This window comes from Nyctereutes procyonoides, unplaced genomic scaffold (genome assembly GCF_905146905.1).
Source record: "Nyctereutes procyonoides isolate TBG_1078 unplaced genomic scaffold, NYPRO_anot_genome, whole genome shotgun sequence".
NCBI classification, from domain to species: domain Eukaryota; kingdom Metazoa; phylum Chordata; class Mammalia; order Carnivora; family Canidae; genus Nyctereutes; species Nyctereutes procyonoides.
In genome coordinates, this window is record NW_026575133.1 from 62,134,894 (window position 1) to 62,156,299 (window position 21,406).

At 35.2% G+C, this 21,406-nt stretch overlaps 1 protein-coding gene across 1 annotated transcript in view; it reads right to left on the minus strand.

Moving 5' to 3' along the window:
• Positions 1-21,406, minus strand: part of GALNTL6 (polypeptide N-acetylgalactosaminyltransferase like 6) — a 1,153,240-nt gene that overhangs the window by 650,789 nt on the left and 481,045 nt on the right. Inside the window, exon 5 of the mRNA XM_055299901.1 lies at positions 8,197-8,335. Coding sequence (XP_055155876.1) covers positions 8,197-8,335 — 139 coding nt within the window. The remainder of the gene's footprint in view (positions 1-8,196; positions 8,336-21,406) is intronic.

A 21,406-nucleotide genomic window follows, 5' to 3' on the forward strand; every position in this document is an offset into this window, starting at 1 on the left:
TACTATTCTTCAGGATTGTTTTGACTATCCTTGTCCCTTGCAATTTCATATGAATTTTAGGATCAGCTCATCAATTTCTGCAAAGATGTCAGCTGGGATCCTGATAGGGAATTCACTGAATTTGTAAATCATTATGGAATGTATTGCCATCTTCACAATATTAAATTTAATCCACAAACATGAGATGTTTTTTCCATTTCTGGAATTTGCCTTAACAATGTTTTGTAGTTTTTTTTTTTTAAGATTTTATTTACTTATTCATGAGACACGGGGTGGGGGGAGGGGGGCAGAGACACAGGCAGAGGGAGAAATAGGCAGAGGGAGCCCGACATGGGACTTGATCCCGAATCTCCAGGATCACATGGTGGGCTGAAGGTGGCTCTAAACCTCTGAGCAACCCGGGCTGCCCTGTTTTGTAGTTTTCAAAGTATTATGTTTGATGTCACTTTTGTTCAATTTATTCCTAAGTACTTTATTCATTTTGACTTAGTGGTGAATGGAATCGTTTTCTTAATTTCATTGTCAGATTATTCATTGTTAAGTGTATAAAAATAAAGTGATTTCTGTATATTGCTTTTGTACCCTGCCACCTTGCTGTACTTGTTATAATAAGTTTTATTTATTTATTTTTTTAGTGTACTCACCAAGATTTTCCATACAGAAGATTATGTCATCTGCCAATTAATTAATTGATATTAATTCTTTCTTTCCAATTTAGATGTCTTTTATTTATTTATTTTTTGCTTAATTGCCTGGGCTACAATATACAGTACAGTGTTGAAGTGTTGAATAAAATTGGTGAGATGAGACACCCATTTTATGCCATAATCATATGGGGAAATACATCCAATTTTTCACCAGTAAGATGTCAGCTTTTATTTATTTATTATTTATTTATTTATTTATTTATTTATTTATTTATTTATTTAATTTTTAATTTTTTTTTTTTATTCATGATAGGCACACAGTGAGAGAGAGAGAGAGAGGCAGAGACACAGGCAGAGGGAGAAGCAGGCTCCATGCACCGGGAGCACGATGTGGGATTCGATCCCGGGTCTCCAGGATCACGCCCTGGGCCAAAGGCAGGCGCCAAACCGCTGCACCACCCAGGGATCCCAAGATGTCAGCTTTTAAAACTGGCAGATTTTCATGGTGCCTGAATGGCTCAGTCAATTAAGCATATGATTCTTGGTTTCAGATCAGGTCCTGATCTCATGGCTCATGAGATTTAGCCATATGTTCAGCTCTGTGCTGAGTGGGAGTCGGCTTGGATATTCTCTCCCTCTACCTCTTCCCCCACTCATGCTCTCTTTCTTTCTTTAAGATAAATAAATAAATCTTTTAAAAATGGCATACTTTCTCACCTTTTTAATAAATAGGTTAAAATATTAATCTCTACTCCTCATTTCAATAAACTTCTGTGGGTGGGAGTAAAATAAAGAAGGAACAAATTTAGAATTGCTATTGCTGGATTAATCTTACAGAATAATATACAACACTATATCAAATTCCCATTTTCTTCTCTTTAAGAAATTAAAGTTGTGAATCCCTTTTTCAACCTTACGTTTTCAGTTTTATGTTATTTGATCCTTTTCTTGTTAAAAGGTTACAAAAATATAGTTTAAAATTCACTAGACATTTTTAAGCAGCTGTAATTTTATTTTTAGAACTTTTTTTTGGTTTTATTTTTTATGTTGTGTGTGCACTGCACAACTTTCAAATTACCAGTCTTTTAGACTCTAGTGCCCTTGTGCTCATCCTCATTCCACCTTTCTAAGAATCTGTTTCATGATCTGTCATTTATTCCAAAAGCTAAATGTCTGACAGCTCTTGAACTGTTAACTATCTTAGGAGAATTTTTCTTTCAACAAGATATACTTTTTAGTTATAGTGATAAAAACTCTTCCATACCCTTCAGGCGTTAGTCAATAAATGAGATTGTGTGTGTAATTATTTTGTTATTTTACTAGGGTTTTAAAAAAAGTATCCCTAGAAACATAAAAATGTACTGAAGTCTATACTAGTTTGCATAAACTGGTTCACAAAAAATATTGAAAGATACTCATTTGAATTATAGTTGTGAATGATTATTTCCTATCTGCTGTTCCTGGTCATTCTTCTCCCAATTTGCTGTTTGTGATTTAGCTGGGTCTTTCTCTTTCTTTCTTTCTTTCTTTCTTCCTTCCTTCCTTCCTTCCTTCCTTCCTTCCTTCCTTCCTTCCTTTCTTTCTTTCTTTCTTTCTTTTTTTTCTTTCTTCTTTCTTTCTTTCTTTCTTTCTTCTTTTTTTTTCTTTCTTTCTTTCTTTTTTTTTTCTTTCTTCCTTTCTTCTTTTTCTTTCTTTTGTCATTGTTAGACATACCTTAGTCTGGAACCACATTTGATTCAAATGATACATTTCCCATCTCTCTCTGTGAAGTATTCATACCTGATTGGAGTGGATGAATAGTCATTTTAGCTTAATTTATTTCAGATTCATTTGTAAATTTGTTGAAAGAAGACACTTCTCAACTTCACAAGAAAATCATAATAAAAACATGAAAGAATGCCAGTGCCTCCCACATTTTTATGTAACTTTTGACATTGAGAAATTTAAAAAATTATCCTTGAACACTTTTGAATGATTAAACTCAAACATTTCTGTGAATGAGTTCTAGTATTCAATGGACAAGAGTCAAAACAGATAAATAGCAGTTTTCTATTTCATATAAAATTATTCTAAGCACATTCACTAAATCATAGCTTAAAAATTAGACAGTATAATTATTTTCCTCAAACTTAGAATTGACTCATAAAATTTAATTGTTTTTACAATTTAAATTTTAGAATTACAGTTCATTTGATCTCCATATATTTTTTATCTTCATGATATAACTGGAGAAGAAGGAAGTTAAGCAGAAGGATTATCATCAGAAAGAAAAGAAATAACTGAATATATCATGCTGCAACTGATTTGGTAAACCTGGTCTTAATTTTAATAATCTTAATACCTGGTGAGATACATAAAGAAAGTGAGCATCCTCACTTGGTGAAGTGGGTAAATAGAAATTAAAAATGACAAATTGAATTGTTCAGCACCACAGTGCAAATCATGGAAGTAAAGTTTTTTAGAATTATTATTCAAAATAATTTCCAGAAGGCAGGAATGCTTAGTTTATAAGGCACTGAAAAATAAAAAATTCACTCAAAAGTTGTTTATGTTGAGAAATTGTGTTTTCTCACATATACTAAGTAGATTTTATGCACTATTCATCTAGGGAGGAGACTCCTTCCTCTCGATAGATGTTCACATGTAGAGGGATAGCCATTAGATTAATATTCTTCATCTCTCTCTATCTTCTCATACACTCTAGGAGAATGGAAGACACACAACAGATGAATTTGTGTTAGTAAGCTTATCAGGCTTGCTCAGCCCCTCCTTCATCCTTCTGCTTTGGAATTTGCTTGCCTGCAGAGGTCAGACAGCTAACTCTGTCCTTTATGCCTTATGTTATACAACTGTCCTTGCATGTTCAACAATATCTATGACTGGAAGGCTGAATCTGCCTCATTCTGGAATTCACACTTAGTCCACATCTAAATCATGCCGACCAAGAGAACCCTATCAATAATAAAAATAATATTTTAATTTCCAACCATTTCTAGGACAATCTCTCATTTGGTTCTGAAATTGTACAGGTGGTTATACATCTGCAACACTACTGAAAGCACTCATATAATCAAGGGGTTGTAAAAATTCTTGTATATTTTCCCAAGAGTTGAGATATCACAGAAGTTTTCCTCAATATTCAGTATCTTATTTATTGTCAAAGTCATGAAGCTATCTCAAGAATATAAATAAAATGTAAAGGAAAGTTAAATGAAAAGGAAAAGCCACAATTCAGAGTAGAATTTTTTTAGTACAAAAATATCCCAGCTACTCATAAATGAATTTTATTTAGTGTGTATGTACATGACTTATAAATGAATTTTAATTAGTGTGTATGTACATGACTGCGTATCCATATAAACATGTATTCTTTTATAACGGCAAAAAATGAATTTCATTTCATGATGCATTTACTGAATCCTCTGTAAAGCCTACCTCAATGTTCCTATTATACATGATTCTTATGTAGCCTAATCTCATGCATTTCTTCTCTTCATAGGTGTAATTTCATCTTGCACATATTAATTATATCACATTTGGGAGAGTATTTGTGGTAACTATTTATAACTTTATTTATGTGTAGGGAGTAATAATCCTTCAAATATTCTTCAATCTTATCTTGCTAACAATACATTCATACGTAAGTGTATGAGTTTCTTTTCTATGCAAGCCACTCATTCTTCTATGGTTTTCTACTTCCCTATTTTATATGTAGTTTTATTCTAAATATATGCTCATATTTATTATCTTGGCCTGGAAGTCAAAATGAAATGTTCTACAGTACACAGAGATGTGGCATCCTAGAGGAGGGACTGAATACAAAGAAAATGCACAATCAATATACAGGTGAAGGAAATTGAATTGTAGTAAAATGAAGCCAGGCCAACAAGATACCCACTGACTGATAATTTGTCATGCAGAAACTCTCATAGCAAAGTTCTTATCATCATTGCATTAAATAACATACAAAAATAATACGTTTTAAGGACAGATCTCAGGTTGAGCCGAAGTACTATGATAGTAGACATAATTAGGCAGCAACTGAAGAAGGAGTATTTTAAATGCACAAATGGGTCTTCGAAAAGTACAACAGTCAACCAAAAGGGTAAAGGTATGAATAGGGAAGAAGGGTAAAATATTTGACAATACCAAAGTTTAGATGATAAACAAAATGAAACAAAAAAATTAAATTGTAACATACAAGATAGGGAGATGCTAAAAGTTTTGGAAAAATGTAAGATATTTAAAAACATAAATTAGACCATTGAAATTTATTATTAGGATATGAGTAAGAACAATTGAAATATTGGACACATGTCAACTGATTTTCCTAAATCTATGGCTCCCCGTTTAATGAGAATATATTCCTGACTTAATGAAATAATACAGCCAAAGGAAAGCTGTTCATTTTTATGCTAGTGGACAAGAAAGAAGCAGGACAGCTAAAAGAAGAATGTGTTCTGGATTGAGATTTCTGAAATAACTCATGTTCTAAAAATTGAAAATTCTTTACAGTGAACGAGAATATACACTAAGCATGTCAAACAGCTAGAACCATGATTTTTTTTTAAACTTAATGTAAGAGTATGAATGAGAGAGCACTTGTATATACAGAGAGAGTGATCCATAGGGTAGAACAGTGGAGTTAGAACTACAATTCTGTGTTTGGGAATAAAGACCCCTCACCAAGACTGCAAGATATAATTCCCCAATATTTTCCATGACACAATCCCAGAGCAAAGAAAATAAATTTTTCTCTTCTGGCACTTTGAGCCTATAATTTGAATTGGCTAATGGAGAATTGTTATGTTTGATTATAAAAGTCACACAAATTTTGCATTCTCTTCCACAGATTCTGCCAATATAAACAAGCTGTGGTCAATTACCTGCATCCTAGTTAACTGGTAATGCTGGATGCAGTATGTGTCAGTTTGCTTTCATAATTTCAAGAACCACTCACACAGAGCTGCATGCTTTTGTGGTTATCTGTGCGTACATTTTGAAAAGCATATGTAAGGTCAAAAGCACACGACTTTCAACATTGGGATCCCCGTAAGATTTTTTTGTTTTAGGCTCTCAATTTCCTACATGGAGGACCTTGACCAAATGAGGTTGCAGTGGATCTGTATTCCTGCATCTGAAAGTTAGATACTAGACTAACTGGGGTAAACTATCACTCCTAGTCGCCCTGCACTTAAGCCTTTGATGTCATCCATCTTCAACCCTCTAATAAAGTTTTTTCCTAAGGGTGCCTAGGTGGCTTGGTAGGTTGGGCATCTGCTTCGGCTCAGGCCATGATTCCAGGTTCCTGGGATCCAGCCCCACGTAGGCTCCCTGCACAGTGAGGAGTCTGCTTGTCCCTGTCTGCTACTCTCCCTGCTCATGCTTTTTCTCAAATAAATAAAATCTTTTAAAAAAAGGTTTCTTTGCTATTTTAGTGTCATTTTAGTAGAGGACTATCCCACTAGATATCTAGCCTCAGTAATTAAGTATGGTCTGTGCCCATATTTTAGCCACATTTGTCTCCCCTAACATTTAGAATAATGCCCTCCGATACCATAACTCAATAACTCTAATAAAAATTTCAAAATATTTTTCTTTCCATTTTTCTGTTTTCTTTTTCATTATTGCCTAAGAATATCTTTTCTCAAAAGGTGGAGTTATACTAAAAATACACTCTCTGAAAAGAATGGGAATATCAGCTTTCTTTTGACTTCAGTGATTTTCTGCACTGTTTCCATCTGCAATTCTTTCCACTTGAATACACATTAAAAGATTGGAAGTGTGGGGGTGGGGGAGGAGGTGGATAGAAATTATTCTCTGAGCACATTTATTATGCCAACAATGCAATTTAAAGCATCTTTGATGGTGTGCAATTAGGTATTAAAATTTCTCATAACTAGAAATGTTCTTGGTCAGTGGGAATTACTGTAGATAATTTCAGGTAACTTGGGAATAATTTGGCTAGCTAGAAGGCCTAAACCAATATACAAAGCATTCAGTTTAGGCGAAAATTGATTTGTTTTCACATTAATCCTCTGCTTAACTATATCAGGAAATCCAAATTCACATAAGACCTGAGAAGGAAACCAGTAATTCTTTAATATTTTAAAATAAATTTATAAATACACAATATGGCAACTAAAAACTGATCCGCCAAACCTTAATTTAGTGATTTTTTTGAAAGGGTTAATTATTTTTGCACTAAATTAAGAGTTTTGTTGTATATTACTGGTTTGATTTAGGTTACCATCTCTATTTTCATTAGTAGCGCTTATTTTTTAAAGATTTATTTATTTATTTATTTATTTATTTATTTATTTATTTATTTATTTATTTTGAGCGAGATAGAGTGCAGGGGAAGGAGCAGAGGAAGAGGGAGTGAGAGAATCTCAAGCAGACTCCCTGCTGAGCAGAGAGCCCAACATGGGGCTCTGGATCCCAGGACCCTGAGATCATGACCTGAACTGAAATCAAGAGTCAGAACCTTAACCAGCTACAGCACCCAGGGGCCCTGCCGTTATTTTTATTTTCTCGGATTTTCTTCCTTTCAATGATTCCAAAGGGATATTGAGGTGCAGGCAAGGGTAAACATATTAGCACAATTGGATAGATTTATCCAATATGTATGGCAATTCTACAAACTCCAAATTCTGATCATATAGTATGTTTTTGGCTTACTTTTGGCATTGTATATGCTAACAGGAAAATCATAACAGGCTAAGAAAAAAGTACAGTAAGCAATGTTAAGAGTAGATTGGGGTGAGATTTTAAGAAACTATATATAATTCCATTCTTGCTTCCTTTTGCACATGTTTAACTACGGTTCAGTAAAAACTGAACTCAGTGTTAATTGATAAGCCACAATTTGTAAAGTGATAGGAAACTGAGCAACCAATCATAGCCTTTGGATTATGGATGCATTTATTGTAGGCATTCTTTATGGAAGATGTAGCAATAATGGCACTGAATATGGCTGCAGTGAAAATGAAGTCATATATATGTGGACAGGTCTGACAGTGCTAATCACCCAAAAAAATCTGCTTTAACATTTACATGATCAAAGGTAAAAATATGGGTAATATCTTAGAATACTTTATTTTAAATGTTGATAATACAGGCAATTCAATGAAAATGTGAATTCAGTTTTAGAAAGCTGGTACTTATTTCCTTTTAACTTTAAAAATTATTCCAAGTTATTTACTTATTTTTAAATTTTATTTATTTATTCATGAGAGACACAGAGACAGAGACTTAGTCATAGGCAGAGGGAAAAGCAGACTCACCACAGGAGCTTGATAAAGGACTCAATCCCAGGTCCCCGGGATCACCACCTGAGCTGAAGGCAGTCAACTGCTGAGTGACCCAGGTGTCCCAAATTATTTCAATTTAAATGAAACAAATTTAAGATCATGAAATATAAATGCATTTTTTAAAAATTATTATGGCAAAATTTATAGTAACATATCCTGCTGTGATAAACATTGAATATAATTTTTAAAAAAAGACCAAGAAAACCACTCTGCATGTGGAGCTCGCTTATACTCACTTAGCATGGCGAATATCTGGCAGGGACCGCTCCAGAGCAATACTGTTGCTGACAAAAATATTGAAACCATTTTCCCTGTAAGCTGAGTCATCACGGTCCTCTTCAGTGAGGGGATAAGGTTTCCCATGCTCACCTTTCCCTAGCAGAAGAAAACAAAATGCGATTATCATCTCTACAAAAAAACATTTAATTTTCCAGAATAGATAGGAGAGTTAAATCACTTCTGTAGTCACCTGTTACGATGCTCCACAGAAGGCTGTAAGAACATATTGATTGATTTTACAATTCTTTTTTTTTTAAGATTTTATTAATTTGTTCCTGAGAGACAGAGAGAGAGGCAGAGACAGAGGAAAAGGGAGAAGCAGGCTCTCTGTGGGGATCCCAGTGTGGGATTCAATCCCAGGATCCCAGGATCACGACCTGAGCCAAAGGTAGATGCTCAACCACTGAGTCACCCAAGTATCCCAACATAGCAAACAACATCAAAGTAGAAAGTAGAATCATCTTCCAGAGAGAGCCACTGTGAAGATTTTAAGTGTATGTTTTGTAACATCTGTGTGCAGCTTGTAATAAACACATTGTCTTATAACTTGATTTTATCCAACTTAATTGTACAAAAAGCCATATTTTCATTTACTTCCAATGGTTGATTTTATTTCATTATATCCCAATTTGCACCATTCCATGCTATTTCTAACTCTCCCTATTAAAACAATGTTGAAACAAACATCTTTGTTTATATATTCCTAGTTATGTATTTTTGGAAGAGGAAGGATAATTCCTACAAATAGAATTTTGAATTTCTGTAGGTAACTTCTGATAATTTTCACACATCTTCAGAAGCATTGGATAATATTTTGACATTTACTGGTGAAATATATATTATTCATACTTTAGTTTACTTTCTCTTGATTACTTATAAAATTAATAATTTCTGGATCCCTGGGTGGCTCAGTGGTTTAGCACCTGCCTTTGGCCCAGGGCACAATCCTGGAGTCCCGGGATCAAGTCGCACATCGGGCTCCCTGCATGGAGCTTGCTTCTCCCTCTCCTGTGTCTCTGCCTCTCTCTCTGTCTCCCTATGTCTGTCATGAATGAATAAAATCTTAAAAAAATTAGTAATTTCTTATGCATTTATCATTTTTATGTTTTACATTGTAAAATGTTCAGAGTTTATAAACAATTTTTTGTTTTTTAAAACAAATTTTATATTATGTTTATTAAACTTATGTTTTGGTTTTCAGAATAATTTTTATATTGTGTTTATTAAAGCTTTATTAATTATGTATATTCTAAATATTTTCTAAGTTTACATTTAAATAGTTTTATTTAAATCTAATTTATGACTTCTGGTTTCCAATTCTGCATGCAAGAAGCTTGGAAGTTACTACCCCATCCTAACAACAAGTACAAAGCTGAACAGACTAAAAAAATCAACAACTCTTCTTGGCCCAAAAGAGAAGAAAGGATATAGGGCAAACAGCTGCCCCCAAAGTATAGGTATTTGAGGCTTCCCATGGCAGGGACTCAGAAGTATAAGCCACTTGGGAACCAGTACCTGGGTAGGAAAATCTAACAGCAATTGACAAATTGCTGGAGGTTCAGTTAGTTAAGTCTGAGTGTTAAAAAGTGCAGAGCTGGGGTGTTACCAGAGCCTAACTAAATCTGGGGGAAGAGAAATACCCAACTCTAACCCACTCTAACCATCCTGTCCAACCAAAAAGAGAGAAGAATCCTGAGAAAATATGACATTCACAGTCCAGAGGCATAGGTTCACTACAAGACTGAGACCTAAACATAAGACTGTTGAACACATCCATTCCCTCAATGCCTCAAAATCATTTATAATCATCAGATTATAAAAGATCTATTTCTAGTAATTCCTTTACCCAGTATATTATGTTTAGTGATCTGAAAAAAAAAATATAAGGCATACCAAAAGGCAAAAAACACAGTTTGAGGAGAGAGAACAAACATCAGAACCAGCCGTGGCTGAGATGTTGGATTTATCAGAAAGAGAATTCATTTAAAAAACTTTTTAAAAGATTTTATTGATTTATTTGAGAGAAAGAGAGAGAGAGAGAGAGAGAGAATGAGTGATAGAGAGGGGCAGAAGGAGAGAGAGAGAAGCACAGTCCCCACTGAGCAGGAAGCCCAATGTGGAGCTCAATTCTAGGACCCTGAGCTCATGACCTGAGCTGAAGGCAGATGCTTAACCACCTGAGCCATCCAGACACCTCCAGACAGGGAATTTAAAGCAACTATAATGAATATGTTAATGACTCTAATGGGTGAAATAAATAGTGAGCAACAAACAGATGGACAAAATAAACAGAGAGATGGAAATTTCACAATGGAACAAAAAAGAAATGCCAGTGATTAAGACAACAACAACATTATAACAGAAATGAAGAATGCCTCTGATGGGCTTATTAGTACACTACTCACACTTGAGGAAACAATTTCTGACTTTGAGGATACATTAATAGCCTCCAAAACAAAAAGGCAAACAGGCTGAAACAAAAGAAGAACAGAATATCTAAGGATTGTAGAACAACTATAAGAGGTATAACATACAGATAATGGGAATAACAGAAGGGGAAGAAAAAGAGAAAGGAAAGAAGAAATATTTGAAATAACGATGACTGAGAATTTCCCCCAAATTAATGTCAGATAGCAAACCACAGATCCAAGAAGCTTAGAGAACACCAGGACAGGACAAATATCAAATAAAACAAAACAAAATTACAAACTACATCTAGGTATATCATTTCCAAATTACAGAAAATCAAAGCTAAAGACAAAATCTTGGGCTATCTATATACCCTATCTATACAGGAACAAAAATAATAATTATATCTACTTTCTCTTCAGAAACCATGCAAGAGAGTGAAATGAAATATTTAGATTTGAGAGGAAAAACAGACACCAATCTAGAATTCTGTATGCTGTGGGATTGTCCTTCAAAGGTAAAGGAGAAATAGACTTTCTCAGACAAACGAAACTGAAGAGTTTGTTGCCAGTAGAATTATATTGTAAGAAATTGTTTTAAAAAGTTCTATAGAGAGGAGGAACTTCCAATGTGCACATCAAACCACAGTCGATCATGATAAAAGGCTGGAATGCAACAATCCTCCAGGGAATTTGGGAGAACCTGGCCAGTTATGCAGGCCGGCACTGGAGCTCCCTTTACCCTAGATCCTGGCAATGGACGGAGGTGGCTGTCCTCTGTTCCCTTTGGGAGAGATGGACTCTGAGGGCACAGGACAGTGGGAACTCTCCTGCTGCTGGGCGTCTTGCAATTTGTGCAAATCAGTGCCCTCACACCTGCCTCCAGGAGCATCTAGGATAGTGTGGATTAGGAGACTGTGGTTCAGTACTCCTGGGGAGCTCTTGGGTCTGGAGCTGGAGATCTGGTTGCTTCCATCTTTTATTTTCTTGCTTCTCTCCTTGCACCTGGGAGAAGTGGGGCCACTAGAAACAAAGGCATCACTGGATAAACACCTCATACTGAGCCCAGCACTGGCAAGGGGCAGGGTATCTCCACCCAAGCACAGACACTTGAGAATCAATGTGGTAGACCTTCCCCCAAAAGAACTGCTGGAAGAACAAGGGAAGAGCAAGTTTACTGAACAAGCAGCCCTGGAAAGCTCCAGGACTGAGGGAAAATAGTATATAGAACAAGAGATTTTTTTCATTACGTTCATTTATATTTCTTTTTTTTTAATTTTTTTCATTTATATTTCGATTTCAAATTTTCCAATATTTTTTCACTCTTCCTACTTTAATCACAATATTTTACCAACTCTTCATTTTAAACTTTTTCCTTTTTGACTTTCATATTTCTATAAATATATGTCATATATATTCTTCATTATTGGATTCCCTTCAACATGTTTAATTTAATTTTGGTATATATATGACTTATGGATTTTTGTTTTTACCTGTCTTATTTTGTTTTATAATGGTGGAAATTATAACCCTCTAACACATGGACTGAAATACACACAGAACCAAGTGGAACACCATGTTGGTTCTTTCTGTGAGACTATATTCTCTCTTCCTTCCAATTCTGCCCTCCTCTTTTATCTTGTTTCTGTTTTTGTGGTCCATGTTGGGTCTCTATACAAGTTTTGCTGGTTTACAAAAATTTAGAATTGAGCATCTTCTAACATACAGAACAAAATACAGTCAGAACCAAGAGGATCACCCTCAAGATCCCCTCAGGGAGATTATATCCTCTTTCCACCACCACTTTCTCACCATCACCCATTTTATTCCCTTGTTTTCTTTGTTTTTTCCTTATTCTTACTATTTTGTTTGAAAATTTGTTTTTCACTTTAGTGTCCTTTTGTTTTATTTTGTTCTGTTCTTATTTTTCTTTTATTTTCTGGTTTCTGACCTCTTTGGAATCATCTAGGGTGTATTTTACTTAGGTCATGGTTGATATTTTTAACTCTTCTCACTCATACCCTGCACTGGACAAAATGACTAGAAGGAAGAGTTTACCACAAAAGAAAGAATCAGAAGTAATAATCTCTGCCACAGAATTTCTGGGTGAGGATTTAAATATAATGTCAGAAATATAATTCAGAAGTACAATTATAAAATTACTCATGGCTCTGGGAAAAAAAAGCATAAGGGACTCAAGAGATTCTTTTACTGCAGAACTGAGATCTAATCAGGCAGAAATTTAAAATACTTTAAATGAGATGCAGTCTAAACTGAATGCTATAACTTGTAGGGTAAATGAAGTGGAAGAGAGAGTGAGTGGAGAACCATTTACCATTCAAATGGTCCTCAAAGGAAAGCTGGGGTAGCAATCCTCATATCAGATAAATCAAAGTTTATCCCAAAGACTGTAGTAAGAGATGAAGAGGGACACTCTGTCATACTTAAAGTGTCTATACAACAAAAAGACCTAAGAATTATGAATATTTATGCCCCTAACGTGGGAGCTGCCAAGTATATCAATCAATTAATAACCAAAATTAAGACATACTTAGGTAATAATACACTTATACTGGGAGACTTCAACACAGCACTTTGTGCAAATGATAGATATTGTGAGCATATCATCACCAAAGAATCAAGGGGCTTAAATGATACCCTGCACTGGATGGATTTCACAGATATATACAGAACTTTGCATCCGAACTCAATTGGATACACATTCTTCTCAAATGCACGTGGAACTTTCTCCAGAATAGACCATATCCTGGGTCACAAATCAGGTCTCAACTGATACCAAAAGATTGCAGTTGTCCCCTGCCTATTTTCAGACCACAATGCTTTGAAACTAGAACTCAATCACAAGAAGAAATTTGGAAGAAAGTCAAACACATGGAGGTTAAATAGCATCCTGCTAAAAGATGAATGGGTCAACCAGGAAATTAGAGAAGAATTAAAAAGATTCATAGAAACTGATGAAAATGAAGATACAACTGTTCAAGTCTTTGGGATACAGCAAAAGCAGTCCTAAGAGGGAAATACATCGCAATACAAGCATCCCTCAAAAAATTGAAAAAAAAAAACTCAAATACACAAGCTAACCTTGCACCTAAAGGAACTGGATGGAGAAAGAACAGAAAATAAAGCCTAAACCAAGCATAAGAAGAGAGATAATAAAGATTAGAGCAAAACTGAATGGAATAGAGGCCTGAGAACTGTAGGACAGATCAACACAACCAGGAGCTAGTTGTTTGAAAGAATTAATAAGGTAGACAAACCCCTAGCCAGCCTTATTAAAAAGAAAAGAGAGCAGACTCAAATTAATAAAATCATGAATGAAAGAGGAGAAATCACAACCAATACCAAGGAAATACAAACGATTTTAAAAACATATTATGAGCAACTATATGCCAACAAATTAGGCAATCTGGAAGAAATGGATGCGTTTTTGGAAAACCACAAATTACCAAAACTGGAACAGGAAGAAATAGAAAACTTGAACAGGCCAATAACCAGCAAGGAAATTGAAGACATCATCAAAAACCTCCCAAGACACAAAAGTCCAGGGCCAGAGGGCTTCCCAGGGGAATTCTACCAAACATTTAAAGAAGAAATAATACCTATTCTACTAAAGTTGTTTCAAAGGATAGAAATGGAGGGAATACTTCCAAACTCATTCTATGAGGCCAGCATTACCTTGATCTCAAAAGCAGACAAAGACTCCACCAAAAAGAAGAATTGTAGATCAATATCCTTGATGGAAATGGATGTAAAAATTCTCACCAAGATACTAGTCAGTAGGATCCAACAGTACATTAAGAGGATTATTCATCACGACCAAGTGGGAGTTTTCCCTGGGATGTAAGGCTGGTCAATACTCGTAAAACATTTAACATGACAGATCACATCAATAAGAGAAAAAACAAGAACGATATGATCCTCTTGCTAGATGCAGAGAAAGCATTTGATAAAATACAGCTTCCATTCCTTTTTTTTTTAAATTATTTATTTATTCACGAAAGACACAGAGAGAGAGAGAGAGACAGGTAGAGACACAGGCAGAGGGAGAAGCAGGCTCCAAGCAGGGAGCCTGATGTGGGACTCGAACCCGGGTCTCCAGGATCATGGCCTGGGCTGAAGGCGGTGCTAAAATGCTGAGCCACCTGGGCTGCCCTATAGCCTCCATTCCTGATTGAAACTCTTCAAAGTGTAGGGATAGAGGGAACATTCCTCAATATCATAAAAGCCATTTATGAAAGGCCCACAATGAATATCATTCTCAATATGGAAAAATAGAGCCTTTCCCCTAAGATAAGTAATATGACATGAATGTCTACTCTCACCACTGTTATTCAACATAGTACTAGAAGTCCTAGCCTCAGCAATCAGACAACAAAAAGAAATAAAAGGCATTCAAATTGCCTAAAAAGAAGTCAAACTCTACCTCTTCGCAGATGACATGAAATTGTATATAGAAAACCCAAAAGACTCCATCCCAAGATTGCTAGAACTCATACAACAATTCAGAAATATGGTAAGATACAAAATCAATGCACAGAAATCAGTGGCATTTCTATACACTAACAAGGAGACTGAAGAGAGAGAAATTAAGGAATCAATCCCATTTACAATTGCACCCAAAACCATACCTAGGAATAAACTTAACCAAAGAGGTAAAGGATCTATACTATAAAAACTACAGAACACTTCTGACAGAAATTGAGTAAGACATAAAGAGATGGAAAAACATTCCAAGCTCATGGACTGGAAGAATAAATATTGTGAAAATGTCTATGCTACCCAAGGGAATTTACATGTGCAATGCAATCCTATCAAAATATCACAGACTTTGTTCACAGAGTTGGAACAAATAATCTTAAGATTTGTATGGAATCAAAAATCAGCCATTTGTATGGCTATCCTGAATAGCCAGAGGAATATCAAAAAAGAAAACCAATGCTGAGAAAATCACAATTCCTGATTTCAAGCTATATTACAAAGCTGTGATCATCAAGACAGTGTGGTACTGGCACAAAAACAGACACAGAGGGCAGCTCTGGTGGCTCAGCAGTTTAGCACCGCCTTCAGCTCGGGCCAGATCCTGGAGACTCAGGATTGAGTCCCACGTCGGGCTCCCTGCATGGAGCCTACTTCTCCCTCTGCCTGTGCCTCTGCTTCTCTCTCCCTTTTTGTCTCTCATGAATAAATAAATAAATAAAATCTAAAAAAAAGAAAGAAAAGAAACAGACACAGAGATCAATGGAGCAGAACAGAGAACCCAGAAATGGGCACTCAACTCTATGGTCAACTAATATTCAACAAAGCAGGAAAGAATATCCACTGGACAAAGGACAGTCTCTTCAATAAATGGTGTTGGGGAAATTGGACAGCCACATGCAGAAGAATGAAACTGGACCATTCCTTTACATCTTATACAAAGGTAAACTCAAAGTGGTTGAAAGATCTAAATGTGAGTCAAGAATACCTCAAAATACTAGAGAACACAGGCAACGAACTTTTTGAACTTGGCCAGAGCAACTTCTTGCAAAATGCGTCTATGAAGGCAAGGAAAACAAAAGCAAAAATGAACTCTTGGGACTTCATCAAGATAAAAAGTTTCTGTACTACAAAGGAAACAGCAAAACTAAAAGACAACCTACAGAAAGGGAGATATTTGCAAATGACATATCAGATAAAGGGCTAGTATCCAAGATCTATAAGAACTTATCAAACTCAATACCCAAGAAACAAGCAATCCAGTCATGAAATGGACAGAAGAGATGAAGAGAAATTTCTCCAAAGAAGACCTACACATGGCCAAAAAGTAGATGAAAAAATGCTCCACATTACTTGCCATCAGGGAAATACAAATCAAAGCCACAATGAGATACCACCACACACCAGTGAGAATGGTGAAGATTAACAAAACAGGAAACAACAAATGTTGGAGAGGATGTGGAGAAGGGTGAACCCTCTTGCACCATTGGTGGGAATGCAAGCTGGTACAGCCACTCTGGAAAACAACGTGGAGGTCCCTCAAGAAGTTAAAAATAGAGCTATCTTATAACTCTGCAATTGCACTACTGGATATTTACCACAAAGATACTGATGTAGTGAAATATGTGGTGACCCGCACCCCAATGTTCATAGCAGCAGTGTCCACAATAGCCAAACTGTGGAAGGAGCCTTGGTGACCTTCAACAGATGAATGGATAAAGAAGATGTGGTCTATGTGTACAATGGAATATTACTCAGCCATCGGAAAGGATGAATACTCACCATTTGCTTTGATATGGATGGAACTAGAGGGTGTTATGCTGAGTGAAATAATTCAACCAGAGAAAGATGGTTTCACTCATACGTGGAATATAAGAAATAGTGAAATGGATTATAAAGAAAAGGAGGGATCCCTGGGTGGCGCAGCGGTTTGGTGCCTGTCTTTGGCCCAGGGCGCGATCCTGGAGACCCCGGATCGAATCCCACGTCGGGCTCCCGGTGCATGGAGCCTGCTTCTCCCTCTGCCTGTGTCTCTGCCTCTCTCTCTCTCTCTCTGTGTGACTATCATAAATAAATAAAAAAAAAATTAAAAAAAAAAAAAAAGAAAAGGAGGAGAACTGATTGGGGAAAAATTAGAGTGGGAGACAAACCATGAGAGACCCCTAACTCTGGGAAACAAACAAAGGAGTACAGAAGGGGAGGTAGGTGGGGTATGGGATAACTAGGTGATGGGCACTGAGGAGGGCATTTGATGATATGAGTGCTGGGTGTCATATGATATGTTGGTAAATTGAATTTAAATTTGAAAAAAAAATTTAAAGTTCTATAGAGAGAAGGAAAAATGATACAGATGAGAAATTTATATCTACATAAAGAAAGGGAAAATATCATGGAGGAATAAAGGAAGATAAAAAATAAAACCTTTTTACTTTTCTTAATCTTAATTGATATAGAAGTTTGTTCAAAATATAATACCAACATTAGATTACATTATGTATGCATATGCATATATATAGATATGTAAGTGTATGCATATATTGTATCATATCATATATGCACACACTTTTAAATGTTTATATAAAAACAATATGAATGGCAACAATGACACAATGGATGGGAGGAAGGTATTAGGATTATTACTATTTTTTTATTATGAGGTATACATACTACCTTGGAAGTAGTATAGTGTTACTTGAAAGTGGACTCAGATTGTCTGTAAATATATAATGCAAACACTTAAAAAGTAAGAAAGAAAGTAGAACTGACAAGCTAAGAAAAGAGAAAAATGGAATCCTGTAAAATACTCAGTTGAAAACCACAAAAGACAGGGAAAAAAAGTGGAAGACAACAATGGAACAATGAACAAGAATAGCAAATAGAAAAGTAATGAATATGGTAGATATTAAACAAACCATATTAAAAAATCACTTTAGGATCCCTGGGTGGCGCAGAGGTTTAGCACCTGCCTTTGGCCCAGGGCGTGATCCCGGAGTCCCCTGATTGAGTCCCACGTGGGGCTCCCTACATGGAGCCTGCTTCTCCCTCTGCCTGTGTCTCTGATTCTCTCTCTCTCTCTGTGTCTCTCATGAATAAATAAATAAATAAAATCTTTAAAAAAAACACTTTAAATGTCAGTGGTCTACATGTACACCAATTAAAAGAGAAATTGTCAGAATGGATAAAAAGAAATCTAGCTTAAGATTTTTTTCCAACTAGGTGATACTTCTTCTTTCATAGTTTATTTGCATAGCATATTTATAAGTAACTCCTTTCCTTTCCCATTATTATTTTTTAAATTCATTCATGAATTCAGAGTTTTATTAACATTTTGTTTTTGTTTTGTCCATCAAAATTTTGAACCATCTGGAACTTGTGAGAAATGAAGAAAGTATCACATATAATTTTTCACAAATGGTTAGGATGGTAGAGGAACTACATTTATTAAACAAGCTGTCTTTTCCTTTTTTGCTTTAAAATGCCACTTGTAAAATTTCACACATTTTGTTGGCATATTTAGGGACTTCCACAATGTTCCTCTTTTTTGTCAATTCTTACAATGGAACACTGGTGGCAACACATTTTAATATTTGGCAGAGCCATTTCTCACTGATCATCTTCTTTTTCAGAAGAATGCCGTATGTTTATTTTTCTTTGTGAACTTTACACTCATTTTACTATTTAATAAAATGGTCATTTTGGAGTTTGTTTTGAGATTAGACTGAATTTATTAGTCCATCCTTGGAGAAGCAATATTTTTGTATATCTTAACAGTTTTTCATAACTTTTGCCCTTGGATCTCAGTGGCATTTCACACAATTTTTTTTAGTCCAAGCCTTTTTTCTTAAGTTTTTCTAGGTATTTTTCTTCATCCTACTATAAGAACATCATTTCTCCTATTATATTTTCTTTTTTTTTCTCCTATTATATTTTCTAAATGGCATACACTAAAGCCAGTGCTTTTTATAATTATTTGTTAACCAGTCATCTTACTAAACTTTTTCTAAAAAAAGAAAAAAACTACACACACACACACACACACACACATTTATCTTGGGTGTTTTCAAGGTACACATCATTTTATTTCAGATAAAAATATTTATTTTTCTTAAAGATTTATTTTTTAGAGAGAGAGAGAGACTGACTGCATGAGCTGAGGGAGGGGCAGAGGGAGAGAGAAACCTCAAACAGATCCCACTGAGCTCAGACCCTGTCGTGTAGCTCCATTCCAGGACACTGAGATCATGACCTGAGTAGAAATCAAGAGCTGATGTTTAACCGCCTGAGCTATCCAGGCACCCCTCAAATAATGTTTATTCTCCCCTCTTCCTCCTTTCTTCATGTGTATCACTTTCAGATTTCTTGTCTTATTCTATAGTTAATAATAAATAACATTGGTGTCAACATGTACTTACTCAGGTTATGATCTAATGTGATTGCTGCTAAACATTGCACATGAGTATGTGTGTGTGTGTGCATGAGAATATGTGGCTATAACATCTCACGTTGTTTTTTTAAGATTTTATTTATTTATTCATGAGAGAAAGAAAGGCAGAGACACAGGCAGAGGGAGAAAGCAGGCTCCATGCAGAGGGAGAAAGCAGGCTCCATGCAGGGAGCCTGATGTGGGACTCGATCCAGGGTCTCCAGGACCATGCCCTGGGCTCAATGTGGTGCTAAACCGCTGAGCCACTGGGGCTGCCCCTATAACTTCTCATGTTAAGAAGGAATACTTCTAGTGCTTTTTCAATAAAGGTAGTGTTTCATTAATAGAATATGCAAGCTTACCAAATTATTTTTCAAATTTTTATGAGTTTTTTATGTTTTTCCACATTAACCTTTGGTTTTGCAATATTATTTGTTTTTAATCACTGAAATGTGTTGAGTTTTGTTGATATTGTTGTTAGGAAATTCAGCTTCTGTGTCAGTAATCCCTCAAACAAAAGTGAAAGCTTTTAGCTTTTTTAATTAGCATCTAGCTTCTTCCCTAATGACATTAACCTCAGCAGTTGTGACAGCCAATATCAAACAGCTACAGATTGATAAGGAATTATATTCTCAAGAAGCAGACTGAAAATATCTTCAATTTTAAGACAGAGAAACACATATTTTTAAGTGTTTCACTTTGGGCATCAAAAAAGAATATACTGGATCTTGTCTTTTTTTCTGTTATCTCTTAGGATCAAATGCCAGTTGCTTTTTTAACCTAAAAGGGAAATAAATGAGTAAGTCAGTTAGAAATTTCATTTGCACAACACCTAATTATTGAGCATCCATTATGGACTAAGTACTATGTTAAATCATTTTATGAACATTTTCTGATGCAACACTATGAAATAAACCTGTTCTACCCATGTTACATGTAAGTAACCAAAAAGGAGACCAACATTTTCAATAAGGATTTCCACAATCAGCAATTGGCTGATTTTTTAAAGAGATCTAAACTTTTAAAATATCTAAATCTCTCTCAGTGGAGAGAGGCCAAATACTAGAGAAGGTCTTTTGACCTTATATATATTCTCTGGCATGAACTGGATTTCTATGAATCCTATTTAATAAGAACATCACATTGCCCCGTAGTCTTTATTTTCTTTAATAAATTTTTATTTTTTTTAAAATTTATATGTCCTAAGTGAAATGTATACATGCAGCCAAGGTTTCTTTTCAGTAATTTTTGTAGAGATTTTTTTAGTGCCCGGCTTTTAGATTTAGCCACTTTGACTACAAATATAACTTGTAAACCTACACATTTATTAAAACACCTGCCAATCAAAGGGAAATTCATTTTCTCTGTACAACAACATAGTCTTCAAATTGATAAATCTCCTGAGACAAGGCTTTTCAAATGAATAAGTGACACTCTAGAGTTATAAAACAAAACTTGTGAGTAACCAGTGATAGCATACTAGAAATTTCTTCATTGCAGTTGTGAGAATAGGTTTTAAAATTTTATGTTCTTATGCACAGAACCTGCAGTTTTTACTGCAAATGCTGCTAACTCATCTTAAGTTTTAATATAGAAAGCCTCAGGGACAGTCACATCTCATATGGTTTAAGATTTCTTCTGTAAAACAACAAAACAAAACAGAAAAAACTCCAAACAAATCAACAAAAAAAGATGTATGTCGAAAAATAATTTATTATTCAAAGGTGTTTCAAGTGATTATTTGTCTACAGATTTACCTATTTAACGTTTTAAAAATTCTAATATCCCTTTTTGTTATCAATTGCAAATTCAAATTAGTCCTTTACTTGAAGTGTAAGA